General features: G+C 39.9%; 1 protein-coding gene across 1 annotated transcript in view; it reads right to left on the bottom strand.

The window, feature by feature from the left end:
- Nucleotides 1-420: 420 nt before the first annotated feature.
- The window catches only part of VWA8 (von Willebrand factor A domain containing 8), a 291,052-nt gene continuing 274,510 nt past the window's right edge, over nucleotides 421-16,962 (bottom strand). Inside the window, exons 43-45 of the mRNA XM_084611928.1 lie at nucleotides 9,614-9,712; nucleotides 7,702-7,940; nucleotides 421-5,347 (exon numbers count right to left, since the gene is read on the bottom strand). Of these exons, the coding sequence (XP_084468054.1) occupies nucleotides 5,239-5,347; nucleotides 7,702-7,940; nucleotides 9,614-9,712 (447 nt within the window). The 3' untranslated portion in view covers nucleotides 421-5,238. The remainder of the gene's footprint in view (nucleotides 5,348-7,701; nucleotides 7,941-9,613; nucleotides 9,713-16,962) is intronic.

Genomic DNA, 16,962 nt, shown 5'->3' with positions numbered 1-16,962 from the left:
TTAAACTCTTAATAGAAAATGTCTGTTCAGCTGTAAAAACACTTGAATGCCATGAGTGCCCTTCTTATAATAATTTGGGCAGAGACTGAAAGTGAGAAATGTTGCCTATCCTTTCTTGAACCATTCTCTATCAATGTCATCAAGACAGTTTATCCTCTCGAAATTACAGAAGAAAAGAAAAATAGGCAATGGGGAGTGAGGCAGAGAAAGTAAGGCTGACACGAAATCCAATCACTTCTCGTGCTTCTAGGAATGGGGTTATCTCACAGCCATACAGCACCGTGCTAGCCATTATTACACTTATAACAGTGATGAAAAACTCTATATTCAAACTACAAATAAAACAACAAAAAATATCAAGCCCCTCTAATACAAACATACAAATAAATTAGACTACTGATGGTGGTATATCTTTCTGCCTTCAGTACAAGTTAGTGAATTTTATTGGTATCAGGTAAATTAGCTTGTATGTTCTCAGTTGTTTTATAGAAACTTTAACAATCAAAGAGATACTTGCAATGAACAACATAACAAAAGTAATTTCTTAAACACATCTGTAACACAAGTATTCAAGCAGTTTTGATCTATGGCTTTAAAACGCGTAGCCCCTGCAAAAAAAGCACAACCTCTAGAGCGCTCACATTTGTCTCCAACCTGACAGCAGCTGTGAAGTTTATTTTACAGATACACAATAGCCCAATAAACTCCTGGATAAGAACCCAATTTTGAAGACAGGGGCCATACTGCAATTCAATAGCACTGCTCCTGTTGTATGTTTGTCTTTCCATGGATTGTTACATAAATTAAGAAATTAAAATTTTACAAAGGAAGACTCTGAGCTATAGCATTACATACATAATGATTTCCAGGCATGTCTGCAAAGGAAACTAAGCTACAGATGATAGATTGTAACGACATAAACTTCAAAATATGTAACTGAATGACTGATTGGGTCAATGAGACAAGGTGGGTGAGGTCATATCTTTTATTGGACCAACTTCTGTGGGTGAGAGAGACCAGCTTTCGAGCTTACACAGAGCTGAAGAAAAGCTGGTCTCTCTCACCCACAGAAGTTGGTCCAGTAAAAGATATGACCTCACCCACCTTGTCTCTCTGGTATCCAGGGACCAGCACAGCTACACCACCACGGCTGGAGTCAGTGTCAAGGATTAGCAACCTGCTCTTAATCTTTTCAAGCTTCTATTTAGGCGCTTTATACTAACACAGGGCATTTTACAAGTAACAATACAAGGCTACTTTAAGTTTTTAAATGTGCTTGTCTAATGCACTTTTCACATTCCAACAGAATACATTCTGTCCTCTTTTTATACCATTTGCTGCAGTATGCATCATAATCCTGATGGTAATAAATACATCAAACTGCCTCATGCTGCTTGAAATGAAAAACAACAAATAGTACGATTACACTTTATACACACAATCATTTAATGATTTTAAAGAAAACCAATTAAAAATTGCATTATTAGAGGTAGCCTTAAGATTACTTAAGCAAGGATGCTAATGACACATCAGTTGCAGTAAATCAGAACCCTACAATAACAAACAATAATATCCATGCAATGAAGCAATGGCAGTTCAGTAAATAATAGATTTGTTTCAAACTCCTAAGATGGTATAATTAACAGTGGGAAAAGGAGAAGTCATATGTCATTTTAAGATACAATAAGTCTTATTAAATCAAATGGCAATTTAAGGGGATTGTTGGTACATGTGCTTTGGTGGACTCTGGAATATTTGGTGGACTCTGGAATGCTAAACAGGCAGTGCTGAAGTGAACAGCTAATCAAGATGTTTTTCATAATTGTTTTAATTAAATGCACATTTGAAAGCTCTGTCATGACTTAAGGACACAGAAGACCAGTGTGAGTTTGCTAAATTCTTCTATTAACTGTCTGAGCAGCAGAAATTTTTTTTGTAGATTCTAGAAGGAGGGGAAGAACAGCTGCTATTTTGATTTCTCAATGCAAGAGTGATGGATATTAAAGCAGGTGAGATATAGAGAGTCCAGAGGGAATTTCTCATATTATAACAATGTAAAGGGACACTGTCAGGTCAACTATGTCCCAGAAGTGAGAGACATAAGTAAAAACCCTTCCAGAACCAACTGAAATCATTTAATGGTTTGGGGCAGGGGAGGCGGTGGGGGGCTGTCTTAAATTCCACCGGAAGATGCTTTTTAAAAAATTCCCTTGAAGTGTTTGGGTTGAAACTGATGCAGCATGTTGTTAGTACATGGAATCGGAAAATAAAATTGAATAGATACTGGCTGGAAACAAAATAAAACAAATATTTTCATTGTGCCAGGTGAAAGAACTGCACATAATTCAATAAACAGCATAAATAACTAGTACACGAGATTTTGAACATTTTTAATAATCTGAGGTGATGTGAGCTATACTTTTTGTAAACATATTTACCCTTGTCAGTCTCCTTTTTAAAATGTTAGTTCAAATTTAATCTAAACTACTCTACTGTGTCCCCAAAAGAAATACCATTAATCTCTATTGCAAAGATAATGAGGTCACTGAAGTAAACGGAGTTACACCAGAGATGGATCTGTACAATCAAGTGGTCTACAGCAGTGCTTCTCAAGCTAGCTGATGTGGGGGATCGGCAATTTTTTTTTCCAATGTGCGTGCAGACTGGCAGCCGATGGCTCGCAGACCGACACCAGTCCACGGACCACCACTTTGAGTAGCACTGGTCTACAGTACAGTAAGTACGATAAAATCTTTAGTTAATTTAAAAGGGAAAAGTATTTTCCTAACTGTAAGAATCTTTAAGGATAAAAGTAGAGTTTTGAGAAATTGCAAAAAGTTGAGTGCTAAGGAGTAATAATTCCATTTAGCACTGTTATACTTAGGGGGCTGTTATACATACAATGAATGTATTTATAAGTCTGAGAAGCTTATATAATCATATTTTGACATGTGTAGGCAGTAACTGTGTGATTTGTTTTTTAATCCACTCACAGAGTAGTATCCCAGTGATCTCTTCTCCTCAGGAAGCATAAGACAGTCCAGCTGGGTGTTGCTTTGATTGCCTGGCCAGTTTTTAAACTCATTTTGAATTAGGTTTATCTGTGGAGTTTAGTTTGAACAACTACTTCACAATATTGGTGAAAGACATACTGCCATGGTATTAGGTATCTGGCAGAGGGGGCAATTTAATTTGGCTTTTCCACATCCCAGGCGAGTGCTCTAACCAATGGGCTAAAAGTTATAAAGTGGGAACCAGGCCCACTGCCTCCTCCGGCTGGGTTTTGAGTGGGACATTTGAGCACTCCTACAGTAGCGGACTCTGCACATGATTTAGACGGCTGAATCCCAGTCTTCCCTGGTTTGTGACTTGCTTTGGGACTTGGGCAGGAAATCAGTGTTCGACCGCATGCCCAGAGGCAGAAACAGAGGGGCCTAGGGCACTTTTACCCTGAAATGTTAGGTGCTGAGCGAGTTTAGGCACCTACAGAGTTAGGCAGGAGTTTTCTGTACGGCAGTAGAGCCATACCTGGCACTTAGACACCTAGCTCCCAGAATGCCTCAGTCTTTGAGTTGCTGAGCACTCTTGACTGCCTTTGTACTTGAATGGAGGTTGAGGGTTCTCATCATCTTACAGGATTGGGTCCATAATGCTGCTGCGGGATTGACATGGTGGAAAATGGCAAGACTAGCAAAAATGCATTATGGTACATTTAAAAACTGTGATGGTTTTGTAGAAATGAAGAAACAAACAGATTCTCTCTCATCACCCCTCATCCCTCCCAAACAGCATCTTTAATGTAGCTAGAAATGTTGTAGGAGTTAGGAATCTCATTTTTGCAGTGAAGTACCACAACTTCTAAGCATGATTGGAGACAGTGCTCTTTCCTGCATCTTTCATCTCTTTATAATAATCAACCATGGGGCAAGAGTCTTTTTATTGGTGGTGATGAGAGCTAACAGTTACTCGCGGTAGGATAGTGAATTCAATTTATTATGTATTCCAGTGTTCCTGAAGCACAGTGATTGCAAAAGTACTATTAGTTAGCTCATCTATAGGGATTTTCATCTTCAAAGTGCTGTACAAACTTCAACCAATTTAATTCTAAAGCAAGAGTTCCTGTTTGAGAATGTGGAAATGGGAGGAAAATACTTACAATAGAAAAGATGCAGAGTGAGAATGTTCTGTATTAAAAGAAGACCCCCAAACAAGATTTCCTACCAAAATAAAAACCACATACTTTTACTCTCTTGATCTATTTTTCCTTGTTACTTATTTTCTTCTTTATTAAAAGTGTTTTTCTGACACACAGATCTGCCCTCCAGCTCCACATTTTAGAAACCAAAACAGAACATGCAAAGAGCTCTTGAAGTGGAAGCAAAATGTAAAAAAACCATGAGCGCATCCAGCCTCTGGGGGAAGAGGCCCTTTCCTAGGATTCCTGGCAACAGAGAAACTAGATGTCATCAACTGCTACCATGCAGTGGCAAAGTCATGGTGGTGCACCCTTTTGAAATGTTCATAGATAAGTCTTAGACCCCTTTCACCTCTGTCTTTCCAGGAAAAAATAATTTAACTTTTTTCTAGGGATTTTCACTATTCTGAGTTGTGCGCCAGATCCAATAATGTATGTTTATACTGCAATGTTCTGAGCTTCCAGACCATTCTATTGTTCCTGACATCCAACAGCAAAGGTCAGATGCAGATCAGGATGAGCAGTCTTGTTTGAATGTGCAGTTACTTGCATTTCTAATTCTGAACACAGCACACACAACAGTGGGGTAGATTAGCTGTGTCCGACTTGCACATTGCTGTATAACTTGGTATTCAACCCCAAGAAACACTGATAATAAAATCGAGTAAAATGATGCTGTCCCAAAGAGCTGCTGGCAATATATCAGCCAGAATGGCCACAAGCAATCTGTTATCTGTCTCTCTGTTCATTTGTCACAGATATTCTGTGCACTACATCAACCCCCTTGTACTCTCTTACCCCTCTGAATGCAGAACTTTAAGTCACCTGATGGCTATGCTGTACGATTTCACCAAAAATCTAAGCTACACAGTGTTATTTTTGGTATTTTGATTAAGCGACTGTAATATTTCAATACGAAAATTATATTTATCAGTTTTATAGTTCTTATCTTCAACAGGAGCTAATTTTGTCTTTCACCAGGCAGCTTGTTTCTGAATTGTGTTTGTTACAATGTCTAATTATTTAATAGTAACAGGAACGTCTTAGGCACTGGACAACATGGTGGATGTAAAGATCTGCTGCAAGATTTGGGGGATCTGCTTGGTATCCAGGGCAATAAAAGACCGGCCTGCTGGTAGCATCTTCTGCAGCCTAGGGATCAGAATGGGGGAAAAAAAGAATTACCATTACAAATTATGTTTCTCACAGCAAACCAAGGAGTCCTGAGAGTTCCTTAAGAAAGGATGTTTTTACTTTTGAATACCTTGCTGATACATGCCATTCACACTGCGGCACTATGCAATTAAAAGCTTGGGAAAGCAGCAGTGCAAGGAAACACTGAAAGCGGTTATGTCACAGAGGTCTTTTCAGCAAGACAACTGACCTGTTTCTACAGATTTCCATTCCTTTGTTATGGTCACTGTTTCTGGTGTGTGAAAATCTCTGCTGAGATTAAGGTACCAGTGACCAAACAAGGTATTAGCACAGCTGATCTTCTAGAAACAACTAAAAACTCACTCTCTGAGGGGAATCATTTAGTTCATTTAAAAATGTTACTGTACTAACCTGACAAAGTGTTTGGGAAACTTTAACTCCACCCCACAGAAACTACTGATTTTATCTGAAGTTTTATATATTGGCTATAAATGTGCGGTTGATACTTCAGCTTCTAGCCTAGGTTAAATTGAATTCATGTTTTTCTACAGCTGCTAGCCCGAGGCCTAAGGTAGTCAGCCTTGTACATTTTTATTCAAAGCTTTTAATAGTACACAAGATGTACATAACAAAATTCACATCACTAATATTTAATCAGCAGTTTTGGTGTATACTGTTTCACTGATTTTTTAAAACAAGTTTTAATTTATATTTGTGTCCCACTGTCATTTCCCTATAGACTATAAACTCAATCCCAGAGATCGCCCATTTGAAATGAAAATATAAGCCATGTGGAAAGAAAAATGAATAAAAACAACTCCCTTCCCGCCTTCCCACCCAAAATTATATTTTAAAGGAAAGCTTTGCTTAATTATGCACATACATGCAGTTGTATTTCAGTGACACTGTGTCATATATATATTCCAAATCTAGTAAATTGGTCAAATTGATAACCTCTTTTCCTCAAGGATGAATATGAATGATGAACCCATTTTTCCAGTCAGAAAAATAAAACTCAATCTCCAATAATATTTCAAAATAGGAGCTCTTTATGGGGAACACAAACAAAAGATTGATGGAACCTGCAGAAATTCAATGAACAGCAACCACTGTGCAGCTGCATGTTCCAAACCTTTTAAAATTATACCACATGTTGTGGCCTAACTCCTTCTGGGCTTGATCCTACCACCCTTTCAGTCAATGACTTTTTTTTTTAAAGTAGAATTGGCCCTTTAACATTAGTGGTAACTGGCACATGTTTATGATAGAGATAATAGCTTTGAATCATATGTACCAGTGACTGGGCAGCAGATGCAGAAGGTTGGCTTGTATAAAAGTTCTCTGTCTCCCCTGTACCATCTCAAGCTATGACTAGGGCCCCACCAAATTCCCAGGCATGAAAAACATGTCACGGACTGTGATAGCTGATTTCCCACCATGAAATCTGGTCTTTTGTGTGCTTTTACCCTATACTATACAGATTGCACAGGCCAGACCAGCGTTTCTCAAATTGGGGATCCTGACCCAAAAGGGAGTTGCTGGGGGGTCGCAAGGTTATTTTAGGGGGATAGGGGTATTGCCACCCTTAACTTCTGCACTGCCTTCAGAGATGGGCAGCCGGAGAGTGGCGGCTGTTGGCCAGGTGCCCAGCTCTGAAGGCAGCGCCGCCGCCAGCATCAGCACAGAAGCAAGCGTAGCAGTACCGCGACCCCCTCTACAATAACCTTGCGACCCCCGCACAACTCCCTTTTGGGTCAGGACGCCTACAATTACAACAACGTGAAATTTCAGACTTTAATAGCTGAATTCATGAAATTTACAATTTTTAAAATCCTATGACCATGAAATTGACCAAAATGGACCGTGAATTTGTTAGGGCCCTAGTTATGATATAGGCTATGTGTATATATATGTGTGTGTGTATGTCTATATATATATATATCTCAGAAATATAGTTAGTAGTTAGACTAGATACATGTATTTGTAACTCCCTCGTTAGGGAAGAGTCCATGGGTGCCGATTTGTGGCCAAAACCTTAATTCCGTAGTGGATTTATGCCTTTGAAAGCCGCTATCTTGGAGCCAGAGAACTGAATGGACTCCCTCTTGATGCCACCAATGTCTTGAACTGGCTGGAAAAAGTTGCTGATAAGTAGCATAAGGCCTGTGCTGTCACCACTGCTCATCAAACGACATGGGACAAGAATCAAATCTTACCGACCTGTCACTTAGAGCAGAACTCTGCTTGTTGCTTGGTCATTGCACCGACATACATTTTTCTGAAAGCACTCTTTAAAGTCATGAAAACGGCAAATCATTGTATTTTTCAGGGACTAGCAGCAATATATTTACCTGTCTGCCTGGTCTCCTAAGGATCCTATGAATACGGCAAAAGCATTAACTTGAGGGTTGATGGTCAAGGTTTGGGCAAATCTTGCTGGTGGGATACCATATCGTTCAAGGTTTGCATCGCTTAAAACTATGACAAAATATTCGTCAGCCTCTTCTTTAGCAATTTCACGAACAGCATGCTCCGTCCCTTCCAGGGTATGGTCTCCGCTCATACAGAATTGAGCATGGGCGTGCATTATCTGGGTACACAACAAAATCAAAAGGAAATGTATAGAGAGAACTATTCCAAATAAAACATACATTCTAGCTGGTATGAAAGGGAGCAAACATTCTTCTAAGCCATATTAAGTGAAACACATTTATTAATGTGCATTCTGCTCCAGATTTTAGAGAATATGCAGCATTTTAGGATTCAGTCAAAGGTTCATTTCACTCAGTACAACCATAAATTCTTAAAATCCAATTTGCAATGTCAGAACTGGAAGAATCACATGGAGGGAATTTGGCTTTCAGAACTAGAGAGTGAAGAAGTAAAACACTATGGTAGGCTGGAGATTGGGTTTCCCCATTGCTATAGATCTGAGGGAGAATACCCTGACCAAATCCCTTCTGTTCATAATGTATATTAGACTAATGGACTTCAGAATGAAGTGTTATTGCCAAATATAAGACTCATGATCAGATTAAAGAATTTTGTGGCCCTATGCATTGTGGAAATGGGGCCCCCACCTTTCTTAAAGTGCTTTCGTCCCATACATGCCACCCCCCGCCACAAATCGCAGAATGCCCCTCTCTCCCCACCCCACACACAGACCCCTGAATGCCCCTCCTATCCCACATATACCTACAATCCTTCACCACCCCACCTATCCTGACAGCCCCCCCCCCCACATCCCAGCAGCCCTAACATGCATCCCATTCCGCAGGCCCCAATATTCTGCACTTACCCCATAGCCCACCAACAACTCTCCCCAGCTCCTCACCACTGCCCTCCGACTCAATGCTCCCATCCCAGGCTAGGGCAGCTCCTCTCAATCCCAGTCGCCCAGCTCCACTCCCTCCCCTTTCCCAGCCCACATGCACACGGCCCTGAACTGCTCAGGTCTGGCCCAGCTACTCCTCCATCACGACAGAGGGGTGTTTGCCCCAAATCTGAGTGAGTGACGTTGTGACCTGGTGCACAAAGTGGCTGCAACACCCAATTTTGTTTTTGTTTGGTGGTGGGGGGCCCTCTTTCAGTGGGGCTCCGTGAAAAAGTGCCACAAGTGAACATTGGTTAATCTGGGCCCGCTCATGGTGACAAAACAGACTTTAAAATGATTTAAACGTATGGTTTACAAAACAAGGAAGAAATGTGTTATTCTGCAATGGAGAATATGGAGGACAAAGCCATTTCCTATGCAAAAGCTAGTACATAAACATGACAGTACATGTTCGCTTCGCCATGATGGTTTAACACCTTTCCAGTCTAGGAGTTTACATACTCTTACTGCTGTTACAGCACTTTATGGCTTCCAAGCACTGTACAAACAAATATTAAGGATCACCCCCAGAGTTTCACTCACCAGTGGCTACATGTTAACAATAATATTTTTTATTAACAGAGAGCTTTCCATGTAGCTGCACCAACTGATCAGTGTGTTTGGAACTTCCTATAATCATTAATGGACTGTTTAGGACATAGATCCCAAAGAGATGCATCCTTATTCTATTACTATGGCACAGGTTTTTTAAAAGTCGAGAAGTTTTTTCCCCAGCTTCGTGTTTACATACATGACTCCTCGTATCCCTCCTTTGCCTACCTTCCAGCAACTTCCCTCTCTTTACTTTTTGTATTCTGTGACCTGTAGGAACTTATCCTCAGCATTTTAGAATCCTTGATTATCCAGAGCTATTTATTAAGAGGATTTACCTTAATAATCTCTAATCTTTGTTTATTGTTCTTGGGAACTTTGTCACTCCCAACCAATGCAATGTTGAAGCCATCTCCTGAATGTCCAACGATATCGTACTGCAGGAAAGAGAATTAAAGAGTAATCTGTTAAGAATAAGGAGTGACTGCTGACTCAGAATGACATGAGGTCTGATCAAAGGCAATTTGCTTTTAACTAAAAGATAAATACTGACTGCAGTTTACATTTATGATCAGTTTAAAGGAACTGACCACAATTTCTCACTACCACTAAAACACTTTTGCAAGATAAAATTGCCCAAACTAATGAAAATAAGCATCAGTAACTCATTATATTTCTTGGGTCTGATTCTGACTCATTCCACCAGCTTTACAGTGGTGTTAAGTGAGATTAGAATCTTAGCTTTTCACACTGCCCATTTTATCTGTCGAGTTACAATTTACTCTCTTCTCCCTGCAATCTGGCACACAAGAAGTGGATTGTTAAAGAGTAGCTCTGATGTTTGAAAAGCTGTTTATGTGACCTCCGTTCTGATCTGGAAAAAAAAAAAAGTGTTACGTGCTATTTTTTAAAATCCATCCTTCACTTTTTAGGTCTGCACAATAGATCAAAACCTATGGCTGGATATACCCAGAGGGGTGAGTTCCAAGAGCCCCATTATGTTTTCCGATTTTTAATAACGATAATAATAGGATTGCATTCAGCATACTTTGGGCTTAGTAGAGAAACAAATCCAGTACAATAATGGTCACACGGTGAAAGCACAGTTCTCAGTATTCAATACCGTATCGCTTCCAAAAATTATATATATTTTGTCCAAAACAATATGGGTTACTTTCTAAATTACATAAAGTGCAGAGATGAGGTTCTCTTGCGTTTAAGGTTGTATGACTCTTTCGTAATGTACTATCTCTTTGGTCTGGACCTTCTAATTTCTTCCCCAGATGGCTGTTCTGACACTGATGTTAGCGTACCAACTTTAAGGGTTTCAGAGCAGCAGCCGTGTTAGTCTGTATCCGCAAAAAGAAAAGGAGGACTTGTGGCACCTTCGAGACTAACAAATTTATTTGAGCATAAGCATTCGTGAGCTACAGCTCACTTCATCGAGCTGTAGCTCATGAAAGCTTATGCTCAAATAACTTTAAGGGGGTATTCCATATTTTGCTGCCTGGGAATACCACCCTGCTGCTTAGCACAAGACAATACTGAATGAGTCTTTCACTCTGAAGCTACTAGGTTCAACTTGAATTTAGATGATTTGTGAAAATAGGGTTTGAGTAGCTCCTAGTCCACACATCACAAAACCAAGTCACAGTTTGGTATGCTTCTCATTCCTGTATGAGAGAGATCCTGTATGAGAGAGATCCATGATCCATGCTTCTCATTCCTGTATGAGAGTTGTCTATGGGCAACTGCAGGCCAAGGCAAAAAGGTATCTGAAAAACTACTTGGAAGCTTGAGCACCTGGCTGCAGTAGGACTGACTTAATCAATGCTATTAGTCTCACACTTTAAGAATTATTAGCACAAAAAGGCTTACGAAAGCAGCTTCCCAAATAACAACTATTATAAAGAGAAGTCAAATGCAGAACATCTTGGCCTTCTGTTTATCTTTCAGTGTCTAGCAGCAGACAATGCTTTTTCTCATGAATGCCATTGGGAGAAAAGATTAAGTAAGAATTAAGAACTTTGGGTGTGACCCTGGTGGAGGTTTTTTTTTTTTTTTTTAAACATAATGCAAGTTAGCCTCACACATTAGCCTCACAAGCATGGCTGCACACACAAGGGAGATTAAAGAGGCTATAAACATAAAAAATTCAGTAATAATGGGGGATATCAACTATTCCCATATTGACTGGGTACATGTCACCTCAGGATGGGATGCAGAGATAAAGTTTCATGACACCTTAAATGACTGCTTCTTGGAGCAGATAGTCTTGGAACCCACAAGAGGAGAGGCAATTCTTGATTTAGTCTTAAGTGGAGCACAGGATCTGGTCCAAGAGGTGAATATAGCTGACCCACTTGGTAATAGTGACCCTACATAATAAAATGTAGCATCTCTGGGGGGAGGGAGAACACCAAAGCAGCCCACCATGGTAGCAATTCATTTCAGAAAGGGAACCTACACAAAAATGAGGACATTAGTTAAACAGAAATTTAAAGGTACAGTGCCAAAAGTGAAATCTCTGCAAGCTGCATGGAAACTTTCTGAAGACACCATAATAGAGGCTCAATTTAAATGTATATCCCAAATTTAAAAACATAGTAAGAGGACCAAAAAAGTGCCACTCTGGCTAAACAACAAAAGTAAAAGTAAAAGTAAAAGAAGCAGTTAGAGGCAAAAAGGCATCTTTTAAAAAGTGGAAGTTAAATCCTAACAAGGAAAATAGAAAGGAGCATAAACTCTGGCAAATGAAGTGTAAAAATATAATTAGGAAGGCCAAAAAAGAATTTGAAGAACAGCTAGCCAAAGACTCAAAAAGTATCAGCAAAAAATGTTTAAGTACATCAGAAGCAGGAAGCCTGCTGAACAACCAATGGGGCCACTGGACGATCAAGATGCTAAAGGAGCGCTCAAGAGAGATAAGGCAATTGTGGAGAAACTACATGAATTTTTTGCATCAGTCTTCGTGGCTGAGGATGTGAGGGAGATTTCCAAACTTGTCCCAGCTTGAGGTGTCATTAGAGGAGGTTTTGGAACAAATTGATTAACTAAACAGTAATAAGTCATCAGGACCAGATGGTATTCACCCAAGAGTTCTGAAGGAACTCAAATGTGAAACTGCAGAACTACTAACTGTGGTATGTAACCTATCATTTAAATCAGCTTCTGTACCAGATGGCTGGAGGATAGCTAATGTGACACCAATTTTAAAAAAAGACTCCAGAGGTGATTCCGGTAATTCCAGGCCAGTAAGCCTAACTGAAGTACCATGCAAATTGGTTGAAACTATAGTAAAGAACAGAATTATCAGACACATAGATGAACACGATTTGTTGGGGAAGAGTCAACATGGTTTTTGTAAAGGGAAATCATCCCTCACCAATCTACTAGATTTTTCTGAGAGGGTCAACAAGCATGTGGACAAGGGGGATCTAGTGGATAAAGTGTACTTAGATTTTCAGAAAGCCTTTGACAAAGTCCCTCACCAATAGCTCTTAAGCAAAGGAAGCTGTTATGGGATAAGAAGGAAAGTCCTCTTATGGATCAATAATAAGTTAAAAGATAGGAAACAAAGGGTAGGAATAAATGGTCGGTTTTCACAATGGAGAGAGGTAAATAGTAGTGTCCCCCAAGGATACCAGTACTATTCAACATATTCATAAAAGATCTGGAAAAAGGGGTAAACAGGGAGGTGGCAAACTTTGCAGAGGATACAAAACTACTCAAGATAGTTAAGTTCCTGTGAAGAGCTACAAAGGCATCACAAAACTGGATGTCTAGGCAACAAAATGGCAGACAAAATTCAGTGTTGATAAATGCAAAGTAATGCACATTGGAAAACATAATCCCAATACATATAAAATGATAGGGTCTAAATTAGCTTTTGTCACTCAAGAAAGAGATCTTGGAGTCATTGTAGATAGTTCTCTGAAAACATCCACTCAATATGCAGAGGCATTTAAATGATTAGGGGTATGGAACAGCTTCTACGTAAGGAGAGATTAATAAGAGGCTGGGAATTTTTGGCTTGGAAAAAAGACGAGTAAGGGGGGATATGATAGAGGTTTATAAAATCATGACAGGTGTGGACAAGAAGAACAGAGAAGTGTTGTTCACTCCTTCTCATAACACTAGAACTAAGAGCCACTAAATTAAATTAATAGGCAGCGGTTTAAAACAAACAAAAGGAAGTATTTCTTCACACAACACACAGTCAACCTGTGGAACTCTTTGCCAGAGGATGTTGTGAAGGCCAAGACTATAACAGGGTTAAAAAAAGAACTAGATAAATTCCTGGAGAATAAGTCCATCAATGGCTATTAGCCAGGATGGGCAGGGATGCAAAACTATGCTCTGAAGTGTCCCTAGCCTCTGTTTGCAAGAAGCTGGGAATGGGTGACAGAGGATGGATCACTTGACGGTTACTTGTTCTGTTCATCCCCTCTTAAGCACCTGGCATTGCCCACTGTGGGAATACAGTATACTGTGCTCGAAGGACTATTAGTCTGACCCAGTATGGCCGTTCTTATGTTCTCTTTAGAGTTGATTTACAGCCCATGTGTGTTACAGCACAAATCAAATAGCCCAGTAATGCTTAAATTGGTGCAAGCTTCATTGACTTAATTGATTATTGCACTACTTGGTGCTGAATTTTCTAATACCATCGGATGCTCTGTGAAAGATTTTACTCTGGGTATACAAACTGCAAAACACAAGTCTCCCTAAATATCATCTTTTAGTTCATTACTTTTCTTCAGAAGTTAGTAAAAGTTCATTCCACTCTGCTGTTAAATACAGCACATACTGTGTTGTTGCTACTGTGCAATTCAGAAAGTGTGCGTGAAATGAGAAAAATATCATCTTCCACTGCTGCTACCGCACTCTGCGCCGAGATTTGCTTTTTTCAAAGGAGTAAGGAAAAATGAAAGGCCATGTGTGTTGAATGGAAAATGTATTACAAATCAGACAGGCTTTTGCTGGAAGGAATACCAGCTTCCAAATCCCCTCCTGTTCTGGACAACACTAAATATACCCTTTAATACTTTTATTTAGCCTGCCACCCACTTGACTTTAAAAAAGAAATTATGTTGCCAAGCATTACAGAACATTTCTGCTTTTTCCTCTTCCACTTAAATGGCACTGCCTCTAACGTCAGCTTCTCAGCTGTGGCCTCCCGAATTGTGTATACAAAATGTGTAATGCTCCCTTTTAATATCACTATAAATCAAAAACTTAAGACGTTTCCCCAACAATTATATAGCTTGCAGTTCATGGAACCATTTCTGAAGATTTTTGAAACCCTCATAAAACCTTTGCTGCATAGTCTAATAACAGAGTTATGGCTCTTGATCTAAAACCATAGGACTTTGTACTTTATATAAAGCACAGAACTAACGTCCATCTTAGGAGGTACTGCATTTTCAAATAGGTTCACCATGTAAGATGGACAACACTAGAAAAGATGCTGTAATAATTTCAAATCTGCAAAATGACTGTTATTATAATGTGTATCCTGGCATTTGCACATGTGAAAAGGGGTAGATGGATATGCAGGTGCACCTTTTGCATGCACGATTTAGGAGTGGCCTTTAAAAATGTGACCTCCTGGAGTACTACACAGTTAGCAGTGGTAGTAACATTTATTAAATGCCAACAAGGAGCTCAGCCACTTACAGGACAATTGGACACAGAACGATGCATGTTACCTTCCCCAAGAAGCTTAGAATCTAAATAGACAGCACAGAATGCACTGAGAGACTTGGAAGAAGGTTCAGTTCTAGAGCTTCATTCTCCTCTCTCCCACACCTTTAATATGTTGAGTTAGAGGCTAAGCCCTTGTGAGATGCATAGAAGAGGTGATTTTGGAGGAGGAATTTAAAAGATGGCAGTTAATTTAGACCAACTGATTCCCTGATCGTAGAAAGAGTCTCCCTTCTCTTCCTCTCTGAACAAGGCTGTCCCTATGAGAACTGGAAACAAATAGCCACCTTGGGCATAAAGGCGAACAGATAGACAAGAAATGTCCATTGTCACTCTTTGAACCTTAAATGGATCACTACCATATTGTCTGTCTTGGAGCAACCACATTGTGCATTTTTAGTTCTTGCCCCTTAATAAAGTGAAGTAGCAGAGGAAAAAAAAAAGGGAGTCTACTTCATGTATCATGTAATCAATATGTCAGGCCTAAAGACTAATCTGACAATAAGGAAATCCTTGTCTCATGGGATGGTGACCAACAGGGTAATATATATGTATTGAGAAAGCACAGTGAAGAAGGGAAAAAAGTTCTCTGATTCAGTCCCCTTTTCAGCAGAGAACTAATTAAAGCACAAGAACAAAAAGTGGGCACAGGCTGGCGAGTGGTTTTAAGCAGTCAAAAATAGAACTTTAATAACAGGAGCAGAGAATTTCAATATGTAATCAGTTCTGAACATTTTGCTTATACTGCTGCTTCACAGATCCACCAGACCTTGCACCAGAAACTCCTAAAATCTGCTCTTAAATGGCTGCTCCTCTGAGAGATTAATCCAGTGGTTTTCAACCTTTTTTCATTTGCAGACCCCTAAAAAATTTCAGTTGGAGGTGGGGATCCCTTTGGAAATCTTAGACATAGTCTGTAAACCCCCAGGGGCCCAGGGACCACAGGTTTGAAAACCACTGCATTAGTCTACAACAGGAAGAGGTATCAGCAAGTATCTCTGAAGGTCAACAAATTCTGTCAAACCAAGTTATGGGAAGGGCGTGGGGAAAGGTGGAGGGATAAGAGAGAAAAGAAGAGAGTGAAGGCCATTTAACTCTTGCCTCTAGAGAAGTAAAGTAGCAGAGGGAAAAAACTGTGAGTCTACTTCATTTATCATGTAATCAGTAAGTCAGGCTACAATTCCCAAACACTCTAAAGACTAGTCTGATAACAAGGAAACCTTTGTCTCATGGAAGAGAGATAAAAGGATAGTATGTATGGGGGAAGCACAGTTAGCTCAACAAGAGTTAGCTCAGCTGTGGCTGGTGCACCCACTGCCCTACAATTTCATGGGTCCAGGGCTCCCCCATTGCCCATTTGGATCAACTCTGCTGGTCAGTGCAATGTGAGGCCATTTTCCCTCATTGCCAACTTTGGAGAGAACAGCACTAGTGATGACACTGGTCTTCTGCAGACCTTATGCTCCAATTGTGTCTAGTTCTTATGAAGCAGCAGAGAGAGAAATGGAGAAAGAATAATATCTCACTTGTCCCAGATAAGAGCTGCTCTAATTCAAGATGGGTCCAGCTGGGGCAGAATCAGGGAGCTATATCTAGCTCCCTGACACCACCTCCATTCTCCTATACTGAACAGAGATCTGATGCACGGGAGAACTGAGCTAAGGTCCAACTCAAGTGCAGCAGACATAATGCAAGAGGAGAATGCCTCCTTGGTGTGCCACAAATTTCCAATATCCTATCCACCACTATTATGTTAAGTATAGAATGAGCCTTGCAGTTCTTTACGAGAGTGGCAATTGTCACAACTAATAACTGTGTTCCGTTTTTGTGTGTATTTTTATAACCATTAAGTTGGTTGTTAAATGGGTGACCAATACTACAATTAACTACACTTTTAACTATTTATATGGCCAAATATGTGGCTTGGCCCTATGCATTAGGGGACATGCCCAGCCAATTGAAATTATTTCTGAATACGAGC

The sequence above is a fragment of the Lepidochelys olivacea genome (assembly GCF_965140295.1).
Source record: "Lepidochelys olivacea isolate rLepOli2 genome assembly, chromosome: 1".
NCBI classification, from domain to species: domain Eukaryota; kingdom Metazoa; phylum Chordata; order Testudines; family Cheloniidae; genus Lepidochelys; species Lepidochelys olivacea.
This window is presented reverse-complemented; position numbering and strand designations above follow the sequence as displayed.